Source organism: Nicotiana sylvestris, chromosome 2, assembly GCF_000393655.2.
Source record: "Nicotiana sylvestris chromosome 2, ASM39365v2, whole genome shotgun sequence".
NCBI classification, from domain to species: domain Eukaryota; kingdom Viridiplantae; phylum Streptophyta; class Magnoliopsida; order Solanales; family Solanaceae; genus Nicotiana; species Nicotiana sylvestris.
The window spans coordinates 155,658,373-155,679,294 of record NC_091058.1 but is presented as its reverse complement, the minus strand read 5'-3'; the positions used below and the strand labels follow the sequence as shown (position 1 = coordinate 155,679,294).

Sequence of the window (20,922 nt, the reverse complement as noted above, 5' to 3'; positions counted from 1 at the left end):
TTTTGGGGCCATTTACACCTAAGTTAATATTGGGTCAACTCTTTAAATTAGAGTTTCAACCTTGGCACTAAGTGTCCCAATTCATTTTGAAACGTCCCCGAAACCAAACCAACCACCCCGGCAAGTCACATAACAAAAACTAAGCATAAAATAAGAAGTAAATAGGGGAACATGGCTACAACACTCAAAACAACCAACATTACAAAGTATCTCCTCCTTAGGGATGTGACAAAGAGTTGTGCAATGATTGCAAGGTTATCACGGGTGAGACCCTCATGACGTAGGCTTTTGATGATGGAGATTGGTACTAAGATAAGGAGGAAGAAGAGGTTTGTACGAGGTCGTTCAAGGATCAGGTATGGTGCCTTTTCTAAGGATAAAGCTCAGGAGTTGGAAGGGAGGTTATCAGCCATGGGAGCCTGGAAGAATAGTAGGGGCATGAGCTTTATGTGGTCGACGATGGCAGACTATATTAGCAAGGCAGCGAGAGAGGTGTTAGGGGTCTCGTCGGGCTGCTTTGGTCACCACAAAGGCAATTGGCGGTGGAATAAAGTGGTCCAAGGTAAAGTGGAAACGAAAAAGGCAGTGTACCTGAAGTTAGTAGGGAGCACCAACGAGGAGGAGAGAAGAGAAAACAGTGAGAAGTATAAGGTAGCTAGGAAGGAGACGAAGCTGGTGGTCACGGAGGCTAAGACTGCAGCTTTTGCTCATATGTATGAAGAATATGTGGACAATAGTGGGGATAAAATGTTATTCCGGCTGGCTAAGGCGAGAGAAAGGAAGTCTCGGGATCTAGACCAAGTGAGGTGCATTAAAGACGAGGATGGTAGAGTTTTGATGGGGGAGGACCAGATTAAGCAGAGATGGCAGACCTACTTTCATAAACTTCTGAATGAGGAAAGGGATCTGGATATTGTGCTCCGTAAATTTTCGAGAGTCACCGTGAATAGGTATTATAGGCGCATTAAGGTAGATGAGGTTGTAGAGGCTATGCGTAAGATGAGTAAGGGCAGAGCTACAGGGCCAGACGATATTCCGGTTGAATTTTGAAGGTGTGTAGGTAGAGCAAGTTTGGAGTGGTTGACTGGGCTATTCAATGTTATTTTCAAGACGACTAGGATGATGGAGGTAGAGTACGGTGGTTTCGTTGTACAAGAACAAAGGCGACATCCAGAGTTGTAAAAACTATAGGGGTATCAAATTACTGAGTCATACAATGAAAGTTTGGGAGAGGGTGGTAGAAGTGAGGATGATGAGGACAATTTCTATTTCAGACAACCAATTCGGGTTCATGCCGGGGAATTCTACAATGGAAGCTATCCACCTTATTAGGAAGTTGGTGGAGCAGTACAGGGATAGGAAAAAGGATCTGCACATAGTGTTTATTGATTTGGAGAAAGCGTATGACAAGGTTCCTAGGGAGGTGCTATGAAGATGCCTGGAGGCAAAAGGTGTGACGGTTGCTTACATTAGGGTGATTAAGGACATGTATGATGGAAATAAGACTCAGGTTAGCACATGGGGAGGAGACTTAGAGCATTTTTCGGTTGTTATAGTGTTGCACCAAGGGTCTGCGCTCAGCCCATTCCTATTTGTCCTGATGATGGATGCACTGACATACCATATTCAAGGGGAGGTACCATGGTGTATGTTATTTGCTAACGACATAGTTATGATTGATGAGACGCGAGGCGACATCAACAAAAGGCTATAGGTTTGGAGACATGCCATTGAGTCTAAGGGTTTCAAGTTGAGCAGGACTAAGACAGAATACCTAAAGTGCAAGTTCAACATTGAGCCGACGGAAACAGGATTGGACGTGAGGCTTGACTCTCAGGTCATACCCAAAAGGGGTAGTTTCAAGTACCTTGGGTCGATTATTTAGAGGAATTGGGAGATCGACGAGAATGTGACTCACCATATAGGGGTGGGATGGATGAAGTGGAGGTTAGCATTTAGAGTCCTCTGTGACAAGAAAGTTCCATCGATACTCAAAGGTAAGTTTTATAAAGCGATGGTTAGACCGACCATGTTGTATAGGGCTGAGTATTAGTTAGTTAAAAACTCACATATCCAGAAGATGAAAGTAGCAAAGATAAGGATATTGAAGTGGATGTGCGGGCACACTAAGATGAATAAGATTAGGAATGAACATATACGGGTGAAGGTAGGCGTGGCCCCCATAGATGACAAACTAGGCTTCGATGGTTCAGGCACGTTCAAAGGAGAAGCCTAAATGCCCCGGTGAGGAGGTGTAAGTGATTGGCTTTGGTGGGCACAAGGAGGTAGAGGGCAGTCAAAGAAGTATTGGGGAGAGATGATCAGGCAGGACATGGCGTGGCTTTAAATTACCGAGGACATGGCCCTAGACAGGAAGTTATGGAGGTCGAGCATTAAGTTTGTAAGTTAGGAGGTAGTTGAGCATATTTCTACAGCACTCCAGAGTGAGGCTAGTCTATTAGGATTTAGTCTTAGACTGCTAGTGTTAGGGTTGAGTTTTCATTACTCTTTCATTCCTCTTAGTGTTGGGCTTTATATACTGGTTATTGTTTTTCTTTTCAGCTATTTCCTGGTTTTTGTGATGGTGTTATTTTCTTCTATGATACTAATGTATTGCCTCTTTTCATCTTCTTAAGCCGAATGTCTTTTGGGAACAACCTCTCTACGCCTCGTAAGGGTAAGGTCTGCGTACACACTACTCTCCCAGACCCTACTAGTGAGATTTTATTGGGTTGTTGTTATTGTTGTCCTAAAAATCCTATAAAATCAAAGACAACTAAATTACTAATTAAAGTTATTTCTAGGAGAAACTTTAAATAAGGCAAAAATTACATGCTCAAAGTCGCAATTATGGATATTGTAGGCGTGTTAAGGTATTGAAGGTTGAGGGGGCTATACGTAAGATGATCAGGGGAAGAGCGACCGGTCCTGACGAGATACTTGTGAAATTTTGAAAGAGCGCATGTAAGACAAGTTTGGAGTGGCTTACGAGGTTGTTTAATGTCATTTTTAGGACTGCAAAAGTGCACGAGAAATAGATATGAAGTACAATGATTTTATTGTATAATAACAAGGGTAATATTCAAAATTAAAATAACTATAGGTATATCAAACTATTAAGTCACACTACAAAGATTTGGAAGAGGGTAGTGGAGATAAGGGTGATGAAGAGTGTATCTATTTTTGAGAACCAGTCCGGATTCATGCCGGGATAATCAACTACATAAGCTATTCCTCTCGTGAAGAGATTGGTGGAAACAATATAGGGATATGAAAAAGGGACCTACATATGGCATTCATCGACCTAGAAAAAGCATATGATAAAGTCCTAAAGGAGGTTATGTAGAGATATTTGGAGGCTAGAGGTGTACCTTTCTCTTATACTAGGGCGATTATTAACATGTAAGACAGAGCCAAGACGCCAGTGAGGACAGTAGGAAGAGACTCATAACACTTTCTAGTTGTAATGGGGTCGCATCAGATATTAGCTCTCAGACCGTTCTTATTTGCATTGGTGATGGATGAGTTGACGCGGCACATCCAAGGGGAGGTGCCGCGATACATATTATTTGAAGATGATATAGTGTTGATTGACAAGATGCGAGACTGTGTGAAAGCGAGGCTAGATGTTTGGAGGCATACCCTGGAGTCTAACAATTTCAGGTTGAGCATGACTAAAATAGAATACTTGGAGTACAAGTTCAGTGACGTGACTTAGGAGGTAGATGTTGAAGTGAGACTGAATACACAAGTCATCCCCAAGAGAAAAGGTTTTAAGTATCTTGGATATATTATCCAAGATAATGGAGAGATCAACGAGGATATCACACATCGTGTTTAAACAGGATGGATAAAATGGAGGCTCGCGTCCAACATCTTATATGACAAGAATGTACCACCAAGACTTGAAGATAAGTTTTACAAAGAGGTTGTCAGACCGACTATATCTTATGGATGAAATTTTGGCCAGTCAAGATGTTGAAGATAAAAGCAGCGGAAATGAGGATGCTGAGATGGATGTGTGAGCATACAAAGAGAGATATGATTAAGAAAAAAATATTCGAGACAAGGAGGGAGTGGCTTGTGTAGAGGACAAGATGAGGGAAGTGAGGTTGAGATGGTTTGGACATGTGAAGAGGAGATGTACATATACTCTAGTGAGGAGGTACGAGGGTTGGCTATGGTGAATACAAGGAGAGGTAGAGATAGGTCGAAGAAGTACTATGGGGAGGTAATCATGCAGGACATGACATATCTTCAGCTTACCGAGGACACGATCCTCGATAGGAGGGTGTTGAGGTCGAGGATTAAGGTAGCTGGTTAGTTAGTAGTCGAGCATTTTTATTTTTCATATCGATATCTCTTTTCCTTACTTATAGTATTAGTGTCATTCTCGTATTTTCCATTCTTAGATATTATTATTACATGTTGTTTACTTTGCTTGGTTATCTTATTTTGCTAGTTGTTGTTATTACTTCTCTTTCTGTAGATTCTTCACTTTCGTATTTCTTTATCATACATGTTGTGACCATTTTTTTTCTATTGTCCCTTTTTTCTTATTTATTTATTTATTTATTTATTTATTTTATTTTTATCGTATATTTATTCTTTTTCTCCTATTTTTCTTTGAAATAGTATCTTTAGTAAAAATAGATCACTTCTTTTAGATATGACTTATGAAGCAGTTTTTAAATTATATTGAATGATTGTATTTTGATATATTTGAATCATCACGCAAACAATAAGTAATACTAGATATCTATTATTATTATTGCTTTTGATAACTATATTTTTATATTGATTAAAATTTTAATATATATTTTTACTTTATCTTTTATATTCTAATTAAATAAAAATAAAAAATTAATTGAATTCTCTTATAATAAATATTTAAATTTATTCCTCTCTTTCAAATAATACTAATTGTATACTGAACATTTCGCAATTTGAAGCTCAAAAATACTTTTTGAAAAGATTGATCAAACACAATTTGTTTATCAAATATTGCAAAAAAGCACTTCTCAAATGAATTGGTCAATTACAAACCACAACCCTTAAAAGTATTTTTTTTTGAAAAGCTCTTTTCAAAATAAGTAATTTTTAGCAGCTTGGCCAAACATGCTCTTACTCAGTTAGTGGGGACTATCTTCAGTCCTCCTTTGATCCCATTTTAGATATTCCATTCATTTCATTAGATTTTATCTTTTTGGTGAATCTCTAAGGGGTCGTTTGGTTGAGAAATAAGTTATCTCATGATTAATTATCTCAGAATTAATTATTTTGGGATTAGTTGTCCCACCCTTTCATGGGAAAAAACACTACAAACCCGGGATAACTAATCATGAGATTAGCTATATCACGATTTTATCCCAATCAAACATGGAATAAACTTATCTCAAATTTAATTTCGGAATTAATTGTCCCTTTTCCCTCTTACCAAACGAGCCCTAAAGATTTTATCTTTGTGGTGCTATCTCTAGATTTTATTTTGGCAAACCAATGGGGTGCACCAGCTCTTTGGACCTCTACTTTTTCTAATGCTCTACAAAACATCATTAAATTTCTTAATCATATAAAGAGGAATCAATATGTTGATCCTTGAACATTTGTTTGCACTTGAGTTTGGATTGCAAATTCATCTCGAATTTCAAGGCAAAATTTTAAAATTACTTGTGCAAAAGGGGAATGGAATTTGAGGGAACTTATAAGTGCTCTTAAATCTTTCATTTTATCCTTCCCTAAGAAACATCAACTATGTGCAAAAATATATATTATTTCTTCTGTCACATTTTATATTTAACTATTATATATGATTGTACTTTTTAAATCACTTTATTATAAAAAAACGTAACCTAAAATACATTATGTGAGGTTTCTTCATAATCAGATTTTACTTAACAAAAATTGAGAAATTGATGTATGATTTTGTGTGTTTCAGCACTTGTACTCTAACATCATTCTTTTTTCGGGGAGAAGAAGTATTTATTTTTCATTGATTTGTCATAAGCGTTCACTAATGAAATCATTCTTAATACTTAATTCACTAATCTCTAGTCCGTATGAAACTATTGTACTCAAATGAATGATCAAATGTCTGAGATGTTATAACACTCATGTGAGTGTACAACTCTAATTTTGGTAAACATGTTTAACTGAAATTTGTACAACTCGTGAATTGTAGTAGGTGCTTGCTACCAGATTAATTAATTAATTAAGGTACTCACAAGTCACAAATTAATCAAACACAACATCATTACCAAATTAAATATTACAAAATTCATATTAGATCTTTTGACATTTAATTTTAGATTGACTGAAGCAATTGTTTTAGATTACATTCCGCGGACTGTTGTGACTCTTGTGACAATTGACTCTTTATAGATACAATACAGGCATATATATGCGCGTGTAATTTCCAAGAGTGAGTGATAACTGTATCAGCAGAAAAAACCCTCAAATACTCTGCAATTCTCAGCTCATTCCCTCTTCAATCAGTACAACGAAATCTGCAAAAATAGATTCGGATAAGAAGAGGAAGAAGACATCGATCTCTTCAGCAGATCGACCGTCGGACAAGCACAAGAAAAAGTCCAAAATGTCCTCATCCTCCTCCGGCGGCGAAAAAGTCAGGGCTTCCCATATACTCATTAAGCATCGGGGATCACGTCGTAAGGCTTCCTGGAAGGATCCAGAAGGCCACGTCATCTCCAACACCACCAAAGACGCCGCCGTCTCTCAGCTCAAATCTCTCCGTGAAGACATTGTCTCCGGCAAAGCTAAGTTCGATGACGTGGCTGCTACTCATTCCGACTGTAGCTCCGCCAAACGCGGCGGTGATCTCGGTCAGTAACCCTAGACTTTAAAAGTCCTTTATTTTATTTTTTTGGTGATGAATTAAGTAATTTATATACTGTAGGAAAAGCACTAAAAGTAAAACAATAAAAAGTACAAATAAAAGTATCCAAAATTGATAAAAAAAATTAAATTTAAAAGCATTTGAAATTATATGAAAAAGTCTATAGTAAAAAAAATATATGCTTGTAAATAGTAGTAGTGTCGTGTAGAATGAGACAGAGTATTTGAGTGAACTAAATCCTCTTTTTTCTTTTTGCTAGTTATTCGAAACTTTATAGAAAAATGGGTGAAGTATTTGAAGAATTTATACTCTGAAGTTCTCCCTATGTCTTCCTAGGGATGATAGAGTTACCCGCAGGACTGTTTTAAGTATTCTTTTCCCTTATGAGAAACTTATTTACTTGCTAAAGCCTTCATGACCAAGTGGTATCTTATTTAATGCGTTCTTAGCAGGATCATCTATTCTTTGCATTTGGTTTTGGCAAAGTTATTCGACTGAATCTGTGGAAGCAAGTGATTGTTCTTTTAGTTCAGTTACCCTCAAGAAAAAGTAAATTTTGTGTGTTTGAGTTTGTTGATTTAGTTCCTTTAATTGTCATGCATGCATGAAATTCTTGCATAAGATTTTTTTTTAAAAAAAAAGAGGTCATGAAAAGTTGCCAAGGAAAAAATCAAACTCATTCTTTAAGCCCCATGGGAACATGTATCTAGAGACCCTCAATATTGTTGTATAATATGTTTTTTCCGTAGTTTATACTTAGTTGTAAAGGGAAAAGTTGGTCTGCGTTTTCTTTCAATTTCTAGTCCTCCCCAGTGCCACCTCCCATTATATTCTGAATGGGATCTCTGCCCTTTCTTTGGCTTTCACATACTTCCCATAAGAACTAATACAACAACATGGATAACTACGCCTCCATCCTGAACTAGTTGGGGTTAGGTATATGAATCAGTTTCAGTCTATTTGGCTCATTTCATTTCAATACTCAATAAGTTGTCTTATAATATGTTGTGGTTTTCTGAAACTCAAACTTATCCTACACTGGTATAAAAATCTCGTGCCGAAAGGAGATAAAAACCCTCCACAAAAGAAGTAGTGGCATTACTGCTTCCAGCAGATTGGTCTGAGCTACAATCGTCGTCTGGAAGTCTCCTATCTGCATTTAGATGGCCATCTTCGAGGAATCAATGCATTTAAGTGCAACTGTATCTCACTTTTTCCCAGACACTTTCTGCTTCATAGAGCCTATGAGTACCAATTCCTACTGAAGGATTGGTGTAAAAATTGAAGACATCGAACTCTGAAGTGATGGATTCTTCTTGAATAGTTGAATATTCAGTGCCCGAGTTTGGAGGCCTTGTCTCTATGTTGCAGATAACGAGCAGTTCCGGTTGATTTTTGTGTCAATTCTACCCATCTATCTACTTATCTAAATCTCCGGGAGCAGGGTAGTCTTCAATCTCTAGCCAGATAGTCTCTGCTTCTTGACAAATATCATCTTCCAACCTTGGTGAAAACTAATTAAATGAGGAAGTGGGGAAACTAATGCTTCCCACTGGAGCTATAGATATAATCTGCTTCTCCCTCCGCCCCTATTTCTTTCATTAAGTATGTTAGAGATTTTGTGTTTTTGTAAATCATTTCTTGCTTCTAAAAAGTCAGTACCTCATGCTCTTCAGTGTCTTGTTTGCTATACTTTTGCGGCTGTGTTCAATGATAAACCATTCGAAATCTGAAAGGGGTTTTGTCCTCATTCTTAAGCTAGCGTTTGGACATAGACTTGGTTGAAATTTGGAAAAAGAGTTTTTGACGTTGTGTTGAAAAATAATTTTTGGAAGTTGAAATTGTGTTTGGACATGCATTTTATTTGAAAAAAACGTTGAAGTTTTGTGAGTGGAAGAAAAATTTCACCCAAAATCTGCCCTAAACCAGTTTTTGGGAGCTTGATTTTTTTTTTCAAAAACTGATCATATTCCATGAACAAACAATATTTTCAATTTTTTTTTTTTTGAAAAAAAGTAGCCAAAATCTATGGCCAAATGTGAGCTTAGTCCATTTGTTTTCATGCTATTTGCCTCCATATTCTGTTCCAATTCTTACTTTTTTGTATCTTAGCATGTCATGTTCTTTATATATCTCCTTTATGTTGTGGTTATATGTCTTAGGACTCATGCTTTTAGATGCTTTCTGGTGTTTTTCCATGGATGTTGTTTGACTAATGCGACAATTAAAAAAAGAAATTTACTTGAATTGTTACATTTGAGTTTGTTCAAATTATGTTTAAATAATGGGTGAAAATGTCAGAAGAGTGTAAGGATGTCATAGTAAGTTTAAAACAATACAAAGCAATAACCGTCATATGTTATAATCTTTGAATGTTGTAATTTCGTCACCAGAAAATGGGTCAATATTTGTAGAACAAGGTACAAGAAAAAAGTGATAGTACAAAATGGAATTGAGGTAGTATTAATTTTATCCTCACGAGGATTTAAAATGCAGCAATCTAGACGAAGGATGAGTGTTTGATTGAATGTATTTCAATGTTCATAGCAAGCTGATGCCATCTTCCTGATTGCAGATTTTTTTATTTTTTCTTTATTTTTAAACTTTACCCTATATTCTGCACTTTTATTTGATATAAAGGCATTTTTGTTAATCAGCAGGGATGCTGTCTTAGTTTATCTTATTTCCTGTAGAACTGTACATTAGATCAAAACTGTGGCTTAACTTGTATTCTCATCTGACAGTTTATGTAATTTGGTGTCACAAAAACTCTTTCTTCATGCACAGACATCCGCTGCAATTTCCAGGCCTTTCTAGTTGGCTGAAAGCCTGAAACCATGAATAATTCTTTAACTTATCCACTCTGCATAGCATGTGTAAGGTTCAGAAAAACTTCCACAGTTTGTTGTATTTGGACACTATTTGGCAATTAACTTTTTTAACTAAAATTTGATTGTTATATAAAGTCCTGATTTTGCATACAATAGATTCTAAAATAGTTTGTCCAATATAGCCATTTGCTTCGAAAGAGAAGCAACAAACAGGATTTAATGGCCGAAACTATAATTCCTCAATCAACATCCTATGACTTCCTTTCTGATTACACCAAGGTAGGAAATTTGAAGTTCAAAATCATAATCTATGGGTGAGTAGACAAATTGGTATTTCCTTCATATGCATAAACAGGTAAATTTAACTTGCTAACTGTTTCATAGCGGCCTAATCCAGACCCTCGTATTGGTTCCATGTTAATTCTAGTGGTGTGTTTGTTGAGTTAGTGATCTGGTATAAAAAAAGAGGCATTTTTAAAAAGTCATTGTGACTAACAGAGCCATTTGGCAGAGGCATTTCACATTCATTTATCCCTTTTTTTTTTTGATAAACGTGGTGTTTGGGCAAACTTGCGCGCACCTCAACTAATTCCACAAGATACCTGTCACCTTCCACCCGCAACAGAAAGCAGGTAACTCTATCCACCAAGGCTTGGATAGATGAGAAGAAATCACCTAGTATTTTTTGCCTCCATTGGAATTTGAACCTGAGATCTCATGGTTCACACCCACTTCATCACTAGGCCACCCTTGGGTGTGACATTCATTTATCCTATCATCTGTCAAGAAATTAAGGTTGAAAGAAACTTCCGATACCGTTACTACGGAAGAAACATTCTCCACGACTCCTAATTGTATCTTTCACGGGAGAGAATGCTTCTTCCTGCTCATGTATTAAGATGTTCCCATGGGGGTTTATTAGAAACTAGCATTCTCTGCTTAGTGAAGTGATTTTTAGGATATAAATGTGTCATTGAAAGGCTTTGAGGTTCTGGAGCTGTGGAATAGAGCAATCTGATACATTTGTTCTTGCTAACTGAACTTGTAGATTGTTTGAAAGATGAGAAATAAATTATCCGCACTTGTCAAAAAAAGAAAAGGAAAATATTGTATCCAGATTAATGCGCTCAAGTTTTGTGTAGTAGTTTTCTCAATAACATGTTGCCCCATTCCATAGCTCAGAATCTGGCAACAAATATTTTTAGTGTTGATGTCTCTCGTCTTCGGGTTCTTATGGCTTCCTAAAGGCCACAAAATTTGTCTAACTTTGCTTTATTGTCGATAACCTAGTTCCAGGTAAACTACTTATAAAAGAAAATATGTAGTTCTGAATCAATTAGCTGTTCATATACTGCTCTATCACATGGAATGTATCTGAATATAGAGATCGATGGTTTTAATGGACGTGCACAATTTCTCTTAGTTTCTTAGACAGCAATGAGTTATGTTTCATCAATGATCTTTTGAATTGGGTATTACTTGTATTGTTTAGCAAGTTATACAAACCTCTAAAAATTTCACATGCAGGTCCATTTGGCAAAGGTCAGATGCAGAAACCTTTTGAAGAAGCAACATATGCTCTAAAAGTTGGCGAGATAAGTGACATCGTGGAAACTGACAGCGGGGTTCACATCATCAAGAGAACAGCATAAAGCTGTGAATATAGTGTGATGCTTGTGGAAGAATGACTGCCCCGGTGATGCAGTATTCATCTTTAAATGTTGCCCACTATAATGCTTATATCGATAATTATGAAGATTATAGCGAGAAATTTTTTACTACTCGCCCTTTTATTCTCAGGGTTGAGGTGAAGATTTAAGAAAATTTGACCAACAAAGGATGAGACTTATCTTTTGTTATTTGGTTCTCTTTTAGTGGGTCTTTTCTGGGCATTTTTAATATTTGCTGGAAACCTGTTTTGGCCTAATTTTGTTTGCTGCATGCTCTTGATGTGTTTTCTAGTTCTTACTAGCTTCTATAGACATGCTTCTGAGATTCAGCAAACCTATTAATTTGGTACTCCATTCGATTCATTTTATACAATAGCGTTTTCACCGGGCACAATTAAAAAAGAAAAAGAGAAAGACATGTGAGACATACTCAAAGTTCTCTTAGAACTTGTGATAAAAAAATCGTACTAGTATTTTTATGAAATAAGAGTGTCATTGTACGCTAACATATAAGCAACGTCATACAATAGGCAATAAGATATGAATATATTGAGGAGTAATATTAGCTATTTAGATGTATTATACAAATTTGTAACATTGAAAAATATTTTCTCGAAGATTTAGATAGTAAGGTATTTTTTTCTTAAAAAATAAATTACTCAAGAATGTTTCTTATCTCAAAATATCTACAAGAGAACATAACTAATCAAATCTGCATATTTTGTTCCACTTGTTTTTACGAGCCATGTGTTTTACATGCTTTTGACTTTGTAAAAGGATTTTGTATATTTAATTTCTTCCATCTAGTTAACATAATTATACTCTTACAATAGAAAGATTATTAAAATTTGCTCAAGAAATTAGGTACTTTTGCATCTAGTTAACAGGAATATGCATTATATAATAAGTCATTAGGTATTGCCTAGAAAATTAAGTCTTTTAATAATATATTTATTTAGTATTATGTTTTGTTAACTATAATTTTTCAACACGGTAAATTAATTCCAATGAAATTCTTTCTAGAATGAGATAGAATACTCAAAGTGACAAATATATAGTAGACATCAGAATCCTAAATATTAGATCAGCAGAAATATTAAATTCTTAATTAATTTTAAAGTCCAAAATAATATTTATATGGTGGTTATTATTACCATTTATATTGAATACGTTTGGAGCTTTAATTTCGGTTAAGTGGTCCTCGAATGTGCCTTTATTTTAGCACTGTATTCATAAACTTTCCTTTTTGTAATTCAAATTTAAGATTATAAATGTAAGGTAAAGTAACTTAGAATTTTAGTAGCAGTTATGTTACATCATCAAATAAGAAAATAATTTGTGTAAGCTAAAACTTTTATTGATTTTAAAGTATTCAATATTAAAAAAATAATTAGATGGCTATTACTAAATAGTAGAAAATTGATAAGGAAATTATTAATAAGAAAATTTTTTAGTTGACTAAAAAGTTCTAAACATTAGAAAAATAATTAAATGACTATTCCTGAATTATAGAAAATCAATTAAATGACTATTACTGAATATTATGGATATAACCAAATTATTATTTTGTCTAATGTGAACTGTATTTTAACAGGATAAAAAAAATGAACGATATTTTGCTAAGCCGCTTCGTGCTTTAATATAGTATAAATATAAATAGATAGATATAGATAGATATTTTATGTTTACATTAATTTAGTTTAGAGTATTTTTGGTCTGTTAGATACATCTACGTCATTAGAAATTTGCAGAAAACTTATGGTGCTAGAAAACTTCAATATATATATATATTCTATGTTTACATTAATTTAGTTTAGAGTATTTTTGGTCGGTTAGATACATCTACGTCATTAGAAATTTGCAGAGAACTTATGGTGCTAGAAAACTTCAGTATACATACATACATACATACATACATACATACATACATACATACATACATACATACATACATACATACATACATACATACATACATAACGATTTGTTTTAGGGAAACTATCAGCTATATCCGTATATAAGTAGCTCATTACAAAATTGGCTAATTCATAAAATATTACTAATATTAGCCAATTAGCTATTTGAAGCAAAAAAAAAGTTAATTTTTTACTTTCTTTTGAGTGGGTTGTTATTAGAATAGATTGGGTACATTTTAAGGAGCTTGAATCTCAGTTTTGGGATGATTTGGTGAAGTTTTGAGGTGGTTTGAATTGAAAAATGGAAGTAAAAACTGAACATGAAAAAAATGATATGTGTATCACACTGTGTATTATTTGTGTATCACATATGTATCATATTTGTATCACATGTATATCCATGTATACCTATGTGTTAGATACATGCGTGATAAATGTTTGATACATGTGTCGCAAAATAATTTTTTTAACTCGATTTAATTACAAATAGACAAGAGGGGTTGCTCTGATGGTAAGCAACCTCCACTTCCAACCAAGAGGTTGTGAGTTCGAGTCTCCCCAAGAGCAAGGTGGGAAGTTCTTGGAGGGAAGGATGTCGGGGGTCTATTTGGAAACAGCCTCTCTACCCTAGGGTAGGGGTAAGGTCTGCGTACACACTACCCTCCCCAGACCGCACTAAGTGGGATTATACTGGGTTGTTGTTGTTGTTGTTGTTGTTGATTTAATTACGAATTGTGATACAAAATCAATTCAAATCACCTCCAATCTTTCTCATATTTTGTATATTGACTTATCTATATGTTTTCAATGAATTTCAACTATACCCATTGAAAATGTTCCTTTTTTGCTTAGATTTTTGGAATATTATATATATTTTTTTATTTCATCACCTTATTTGCTACTTCATCCATGAAATTTCCTTTCCGACTTGCATCTAATATTGCTAATCACGCTTAAAAATATGAAAGGTGATTTTTGCATGTGATTCCTTGAGAGAAAGAACTTCATTTATTTAATTTTTTAATTTTTATATGTACTTGACTAGTTTTGGTAAGTTTATGACTAATGGCTAGAGGTTGGTAAGTTGAGACTTCTTTGGGACATTTGTGTAAGTTTCCCTTTGTTTTATACATAATGTTTAGTGTCAGAAAAGTCAAAGTGAGGTCTCGGGTTCGAGTCCCTGGGTATGGAGTCGTCTTTGTTAGGGAGCGCTTTACCCCCTAATGTGGGAGTTCCCGACGCGAATCCGGATTTAGCCGGGCCCTAATATGGATACCGAACACCGAGTGGAAACCAAAAAAAAGAATATTGTATATGTCCAAATGAAAGGAAATAACTAGTAAGAACTCATAATCAAATCTAATTAGCTTAAAATTGAGGTATAATAGTTGACAGTGAATGTTGAATGTCACTAAAAAGTATAAAAATATGTTACTATAGTACGTTAGAAAGAAACTAAACACTTTGCGTACGGTGAAATCGGGGGGAAGGGGTCTGATTTCTCATTATCGAAGCACCTCAGAAGAGCATCTCGAAGCCTCGAAGCTACACGGTTATGATCGAGTCTTCTCCCTTGAGGCTCGTCGACACTCGGTCTTAGGGTAATATTGACCACGATCATGGTAGAAATGGGGATTTCCCAAGGCAAGCGGCCAGGGATGCCAGAGCCTAGAGAGCTACTCTAAGATCCGAGTCAAGGTGTCATCTAGTGGTCATATCTCCATATCTTTGTAATTAATGCTTGTTGTACTATGATGAGATATCCCTCCTATATAAAGGGGATCTCTATCACTTTGTAAGGGTTGGTCACTTCAGTTGCTCCACACAAAAATATACAAGAACTCTCTATTTCACTCTCTAACATATTCTCTTGATATTATAGCTTTCATTTATTATCTTCATATTTGTTCATCATTTATTGCTATCATTGGCCATAAAGAACTCTCTTTAATTGCCTCATAACTATTAGCCCTACCCCGATTACCCTCAATAGCTCGTAGCTGAGCCCTGAGATCGACCTCGAGGCCCGGAATGGACAAGCCGAGGCCCTGAGTAACCAACCTATCGGTTTGATTATAGCTCTCTACTTTACTGTATTTCGTCTCTAAATCCCATATACTTAGCATCAACTACTTAACAAACTAGCATAAGATAGATCACGTATTGTTAGAGTCACATCAACAAATTTAATTGTTATTACCATTTTCACGGTAAACACACTTATTATTTAAGAGTTTTGGTGAGATAGCTAACTGTTTGATCCAAAAATTAGTTTTAGATTAAATAATTGTATTTATATTTTCAGGGGTACTAGCAATACAATTGATTCTATCACGCCCCAAATCTGGGAGGCATGGCTGGCACCCGGTGCCGTATTGGCCCAACCGAACCACTCTGTAACTCATTTTTTTCTAACTATCATGGACCGACATGGCCACAACTCGTAATACATAACTATAAGTGGGCAAACACTGTATCAATGAACCATCTTCTTAAAACATGAATCCATATGGGCCGTCAAGGCCTCTGACATACTGTACAAAATTAACATCTGTCTATAAAGCCTCTAAGATTATTTGACATCAAATGGGACAGGGTACATGCCTACCCATAAGTCTGTAGCAAAACTCTGACAAGATGACTTATAGACTCAGCTGCACTCCGAATGAGGTGGAGTCTTACCGATCCTTTGCTGAATGCTAACCTCGTCTACTATGAGGGCTCTTCAAACTGATTATCTATACCTGCATGCATGAATGCAGTGTCCCCAATAAAAGGACTTCGGTACGAATAATGTACTGAGTATGTAAGGCAGAACTAAAACATAATCATAAGTCAACATTAATGAAAGACATATAAGAATCAACCTGAATCTCTGTATATGTATACTTACTATGCTTATATATATATATATATATAATGCTTCTCTTTGAGACTATTACCCATATCGTATAATGCATGACTACCCAACTAATCAGTGGTAACTGCCCGACCGGCTGTCGCACGGTGCTAAATGTATGATTGCCTATCCGATGGTAAATAATGATACATAAATTTTCAACCGGTGGTAACTGCCTGACCGACCGTAGCTCGATGGTAAATGCATGACTACCTGATCGGTCGTAGCACGGTGGTAAATAAATATGCATGACTTCCCAACTAACCGTAGCACAGTGGTGAATGAATATGCATGACTGCCCAACCAACCGTAGCACGATGATGAACGAATATGCATGACTGCCCAACCGGCCTTAGCACAGTGGTAAATGCATGTATCACTATATTATAAACACTAACATCTTTATTAAATACCTCAATAGAGACTTAGGAACATATTTTAGACATCTCTTTACATGAATGAATAACATAGACATCTTTAATTGCTAAGAGTAGAATCACTTATAGAATAGCATTACGTTTACGTATAGTTACTTGGATCATGCCAAAAGAAAGAAGAGATAGCCTTAACATACCTTACTTGAGGAATTTATCAAACACTTTTACTTGAGCTTACCAAGAACAACTTTTGCTCCTTTAAATCTTTGAACAAGAACTAAGCACTTCTTATAATCATGGCATATTTTGATGTTGCTGGACATATGGAGTATCATAGATGTATGTTTTTGCTATATTTCAAAAGAGACTCCCTAATAATAGAAGGAAAGATTTCAACCTCCTTTTTATATTTTGAATTGCAAAAGAAGTATAATCATGAAGGCTTAAGGCGTTCTTTTTACGTGTAAACAAGGCACACCAAGTGCTATGACTCATGTGCACATTGGTGTCACCCTTGACCAACTTCGTACCATGTGGCAACCCACAAATTCCCCTAAAATGTCATCTAATCTCATAAACCAAAGAGTCACCATTTCCCAAGCCATTTGCTGCCACTTTGGGAGGCTTATCAAGCCTATCCAAACATTTTAACTACTTATAATAATTTGATGACTAAGCCACCAAAACTCCCTAATCGTGCCACCTAACTCCAAGACTTGCCTAGTCAATATTGAATTTCCTACTTGCTGCCACCTCAATCCTTATAAAGTTGATTAGTCATGAGTCCCCCTTATCCTCATGATTCCACGTTGATTCATACAAAAGGAACTTATCCACTAATAATTAATTCCATATTCCATGACTTTATACCAACATTTAACCAATTATTCACACAATAATTTCTAGGTTTCGATTCACTTAAATACTAATAAATTTCATATACCTTACTATCATAATCATGTGGTATAACACTAGTCCATAAATACAGGGTATTGTAGCTTGGACCGTATTTAATCCCAAAATTGCAAACATCAGCGAAACTCGCTTTCTTCGATTTGGTTTACCCTCTGACCTTTACAACACTTACTTATCACTTGTTTGAAATATCATAAATACTTATAACCTCAAAAATAGTCTTATCCTTGAACTTATGTCAATTATCTTGCGGCATATCCAACGTACAAAAGTGCGGGATGTAACAGATTCAGAGCGATATGAATAATAAGCAATAATGGATAATTAAAGTAGAAATAAATTAAGCAAAGTAGTAAAGAGCAAGAAATTCTTCTTGAGTTCCGATCTTCAAAAAGTCTCCAAAAGTGGGAGAGATCAAATTACAGAAGTGATAAAAATTGTTCTAGTTTCGTATGTTATGAAGGCTTTTTCTTATTCTTCTTGAATTGAAATTACAAGTGGGGATAGCTAGGTATTTATAGCTAAGAAAACAGATAGCGTTTCCGAATCTTGAGGCTGCATGTTATAGAGAGTGAATTATATATGGAAAATTTCCACCTGGTGTTAATCTCTTCGAAGCAACGGTATAGGCCACAATATTCAGAAAGGTTCAAATTTCGCTGACCAATTCTTCAATAATCTTTGACCTCTTCCCCCCTTCGTAACTTCGAATAGTTTCATATCGGAGCAGGGGTCGCAGCTCATCTACTTCAGACTCATGACTCTAAAATCCGTTACGTGTTGTTGTTTCTCTGCTCCACGTGTAGAATACAAAATTTACCAATAGATAGTCCCTGCACGTCATGGGCAGATTATTAAGATATGCGGAAGAGGTGGAAAGCTTCATTTTAGAAAGATAATGTTCGACTTCCTTTCTTGATATAGAAGTAATCTTTTCTTGATATTCCGTCGGTAACGTGATTAAACTTGCATTTATGATCCAAGACGTGGTAACATAGTACTGGCTCACCTACAAGTTTCAGTCTCCAAGGTCATTATGGCTGTTTTATGACGGGGAGTCTTTTCGAGTCTGACCGGGAGTCTTTTCCAAGTCTCATAGTTATGAAAAGACCATAATTCTATTTATATTAGACACTTGAATTCTTTTGTCTTTGCACGTTTCACTCCTCCTCTTCGTTTTCTTCCCTTGTTTCAAAATTCTTTATCCTTTTTGACCTTCAATTATTCATGGATTCTGAAACCCCCATGTCTCATTTTGAAATGCACAAGTCTTTAAAACAGTCGAGCAATGCCTCCACCTTTCCCGCGCCAATGGATGGAGTTTCTCAAGCTTACGCTTCTGTTGCTGAGTCTTCAGAAGAAATTCTCCTGGCTTCCTAAGAAAGGGGAAGAAAGTTCAAACTTCCCACAAGGGTAGGAAAGGGAAACATAGCTCTAAACCCTACCGTCCTTGAAATCCTTCCTAAGAACTTGGATTTTCGAAGGGGATATAAAGTTCTAGGACAAAGCTTTGCAGCAACCTGTAAGTGTCCGGACAACATTGACTTATTAATTTGTAAGGGTCATATACTCTTTATTCATCAGGAATGTCGTTGGGGTGATCACATGACCGTAAACATTCCTCAGAAACATGAGAGAATTAACAACGATCGGGAGGGTTTTTCTTTAATGTACACTTATCCCTTTACTCTTTGGTTCCAATTTCCTCTCGGTTCTATAATCTTGGATTTTGGCCAATTTTTGATATCTGTCTGGGCCAAGTCGGGCCAAAGGTTTGGAGGCTGGTAGCATGCTTTTGCCATCTTGCCGAAATGGATAAAGTTGATTTTTCCCTTCAGCATCTTCTCAATCTTAATGTTCCGAAGCCATTCAGGGGTGGTCCTGTTGCAGTCGTTAGTCGTGGCACGAGGAACCTCGTGAATACAGAAGATGATCAGGATAGGGGCTTGTGATGACTCGATAAGTCATCTAGAGTTTTAGAACCTAATTGTGTGTTTCGAATCCTCCAATAGCTTTTTCAAGCCTTCCTCAATTTGTGTGCACAATTCAGATGTTTTTTCGGAAGGCTTTTATGTTAAAAACTGATAAAATATAAAAAAATTCTTCAAAAAATCTATTCGAGTTGACTTCGGTCAAAGTTTTGAGCGAACGGACCCGGATCCGTATTTTGACGGTCCCGAAATTGAATTCGGAGGTCCCTAGCTTGAGTTATTATTTTTTGTCGAAAATTTAAAGTTTAAAGGTTTAATGATTTTTAAGAATTGACCGATGCTTGATTTTGTTGATACCAGGTTTGTATTTTGGTTTCGAAGCCCGGTATAGGCCCATTACTATATTTATGACTTGTCTGTCAAGTTTGGTAAGAAACGGAGTTGGGTTGATGTAATTCAGACGCTCGGATGTTAAAATAGAAGTTTTAAAGTTTTCTTGAAAATTTCATTTGATTTTGTATCCGATTCGTAGTTCTAGGTATTATTTTGATGTTTTGAACATGCGAGCAAGTTCGTATGAGGTTTTTGGACTTGTGTGAATATTTTGTTTGGAGCCCCGAAGGCTCGGGTGAATTTAGGATAGGCTATAGATGGTTTAAACTTAGAAAAATTGTTGGTTTTCCACTTCTGCTGGTTTCTGGTGTTCCCTTCTTCGCGTTCGCGAAGGTACTCACGCGAATAGTGAACTGGGCTGGGTGGATTTTATTCATCACGAATGCGGAGCAATGGGGGCCTTATCCTTCGCAAACGCGACCAACTTCTCGCGAACGCGTAGCTTATGGACCTGGGAAGGAGGGGGGATCATCGTTCTTCTATGCGAACGTGAAGGTCAGGGGGGAGCAGCCTTCACGAACGCGAAGAAGGACTCGCAAACGCGAAAGCCACTTGGGCTGCCGCACATCGGGAACGCAGCTGGCCCTTCGCGAACGCGAAGAAGGCATAACGCCCAGACCTTAAAACATTTCAAAAACGGGATTTCTCCCATTTTTCATAACTCTTCCATTAGAGCTCGGCCTAGGAGCGATTTTGAAGAGAAAACTCAATATCAATTCATAGGTTTGTACACTTTAACTCATTTTCTTCAATTTCTAACATCAACCATTAATTCCTAGACCTAATATTTGTTCTTCCATGGTAGAAAACTAGGTATTTAGGAAGAATTGTGGGAGTTTTTTGCAAATTGAGGTTTAGGATTCTGAAACTAATTACATAATCGGGCTCGGGGGTAAATGGGTAAATAGATTTTGATCTGAACCTCGGGTTTTGACCAAGCAGGGTTGATTTTTGACCTTTTGGGGGAAAATTTGGAAATCCTCAATTTATGCATTGTAATTGATTACTTTAGCAATATTTGATATTATTGAGTCAATTGTGGCTAGATACGAATAGTTTGGAGGCGGATTTAGGGGAGAAGCCCTGGTAGAGCTCTGAATTGACTGCAGAGTGAGGTAAGTGTTGAGTTTAACC

At 36.2% G+C, this 20,922-nt stretch overlaps 2 protein-coding genes across 2 annotated transcripts; both read left to right on the top strand.

Moving 5' to 3' along the window:
• The first annotated feature begins 294 nt into the window (after positions 1-294).
• Positions 295-1,050, top strand: LOC138885828 (uncharacterized). Its single transcript, XM_070166812.1, has one exon. It carries the CDS (start codon positions 295-297, stop codon positions 1,048-1,050), a length of 756 nt encoding a protein of 251 aa, XP_070022913.1.
• A 5,210-nt stretch (positions 1,051-6,260) lies between these two features.
• Positions 6,261-11,614, top strand: LOC104237303 (peptidyl-prolyl cis-trans isomerase Pin1-like). The gene is made up of 2 exons (XM_009791422.2): positions 6,261-6,842; positions 11,215-11,614. The coding sequence occupies exons 1-2, from the start codon at positions 6,596-6,598 to the stop codon at positions 11,337-11,339; spliced, it is 372 nt and encodes a 123-aa protein (XP_009789724.1). The 5' UTR covers positions 6,261-6,595; the 3' UTR covers positions 11,340-11,614.
• Positions 11,615-20,922: the final 9,308 nt, after the last annotated feature.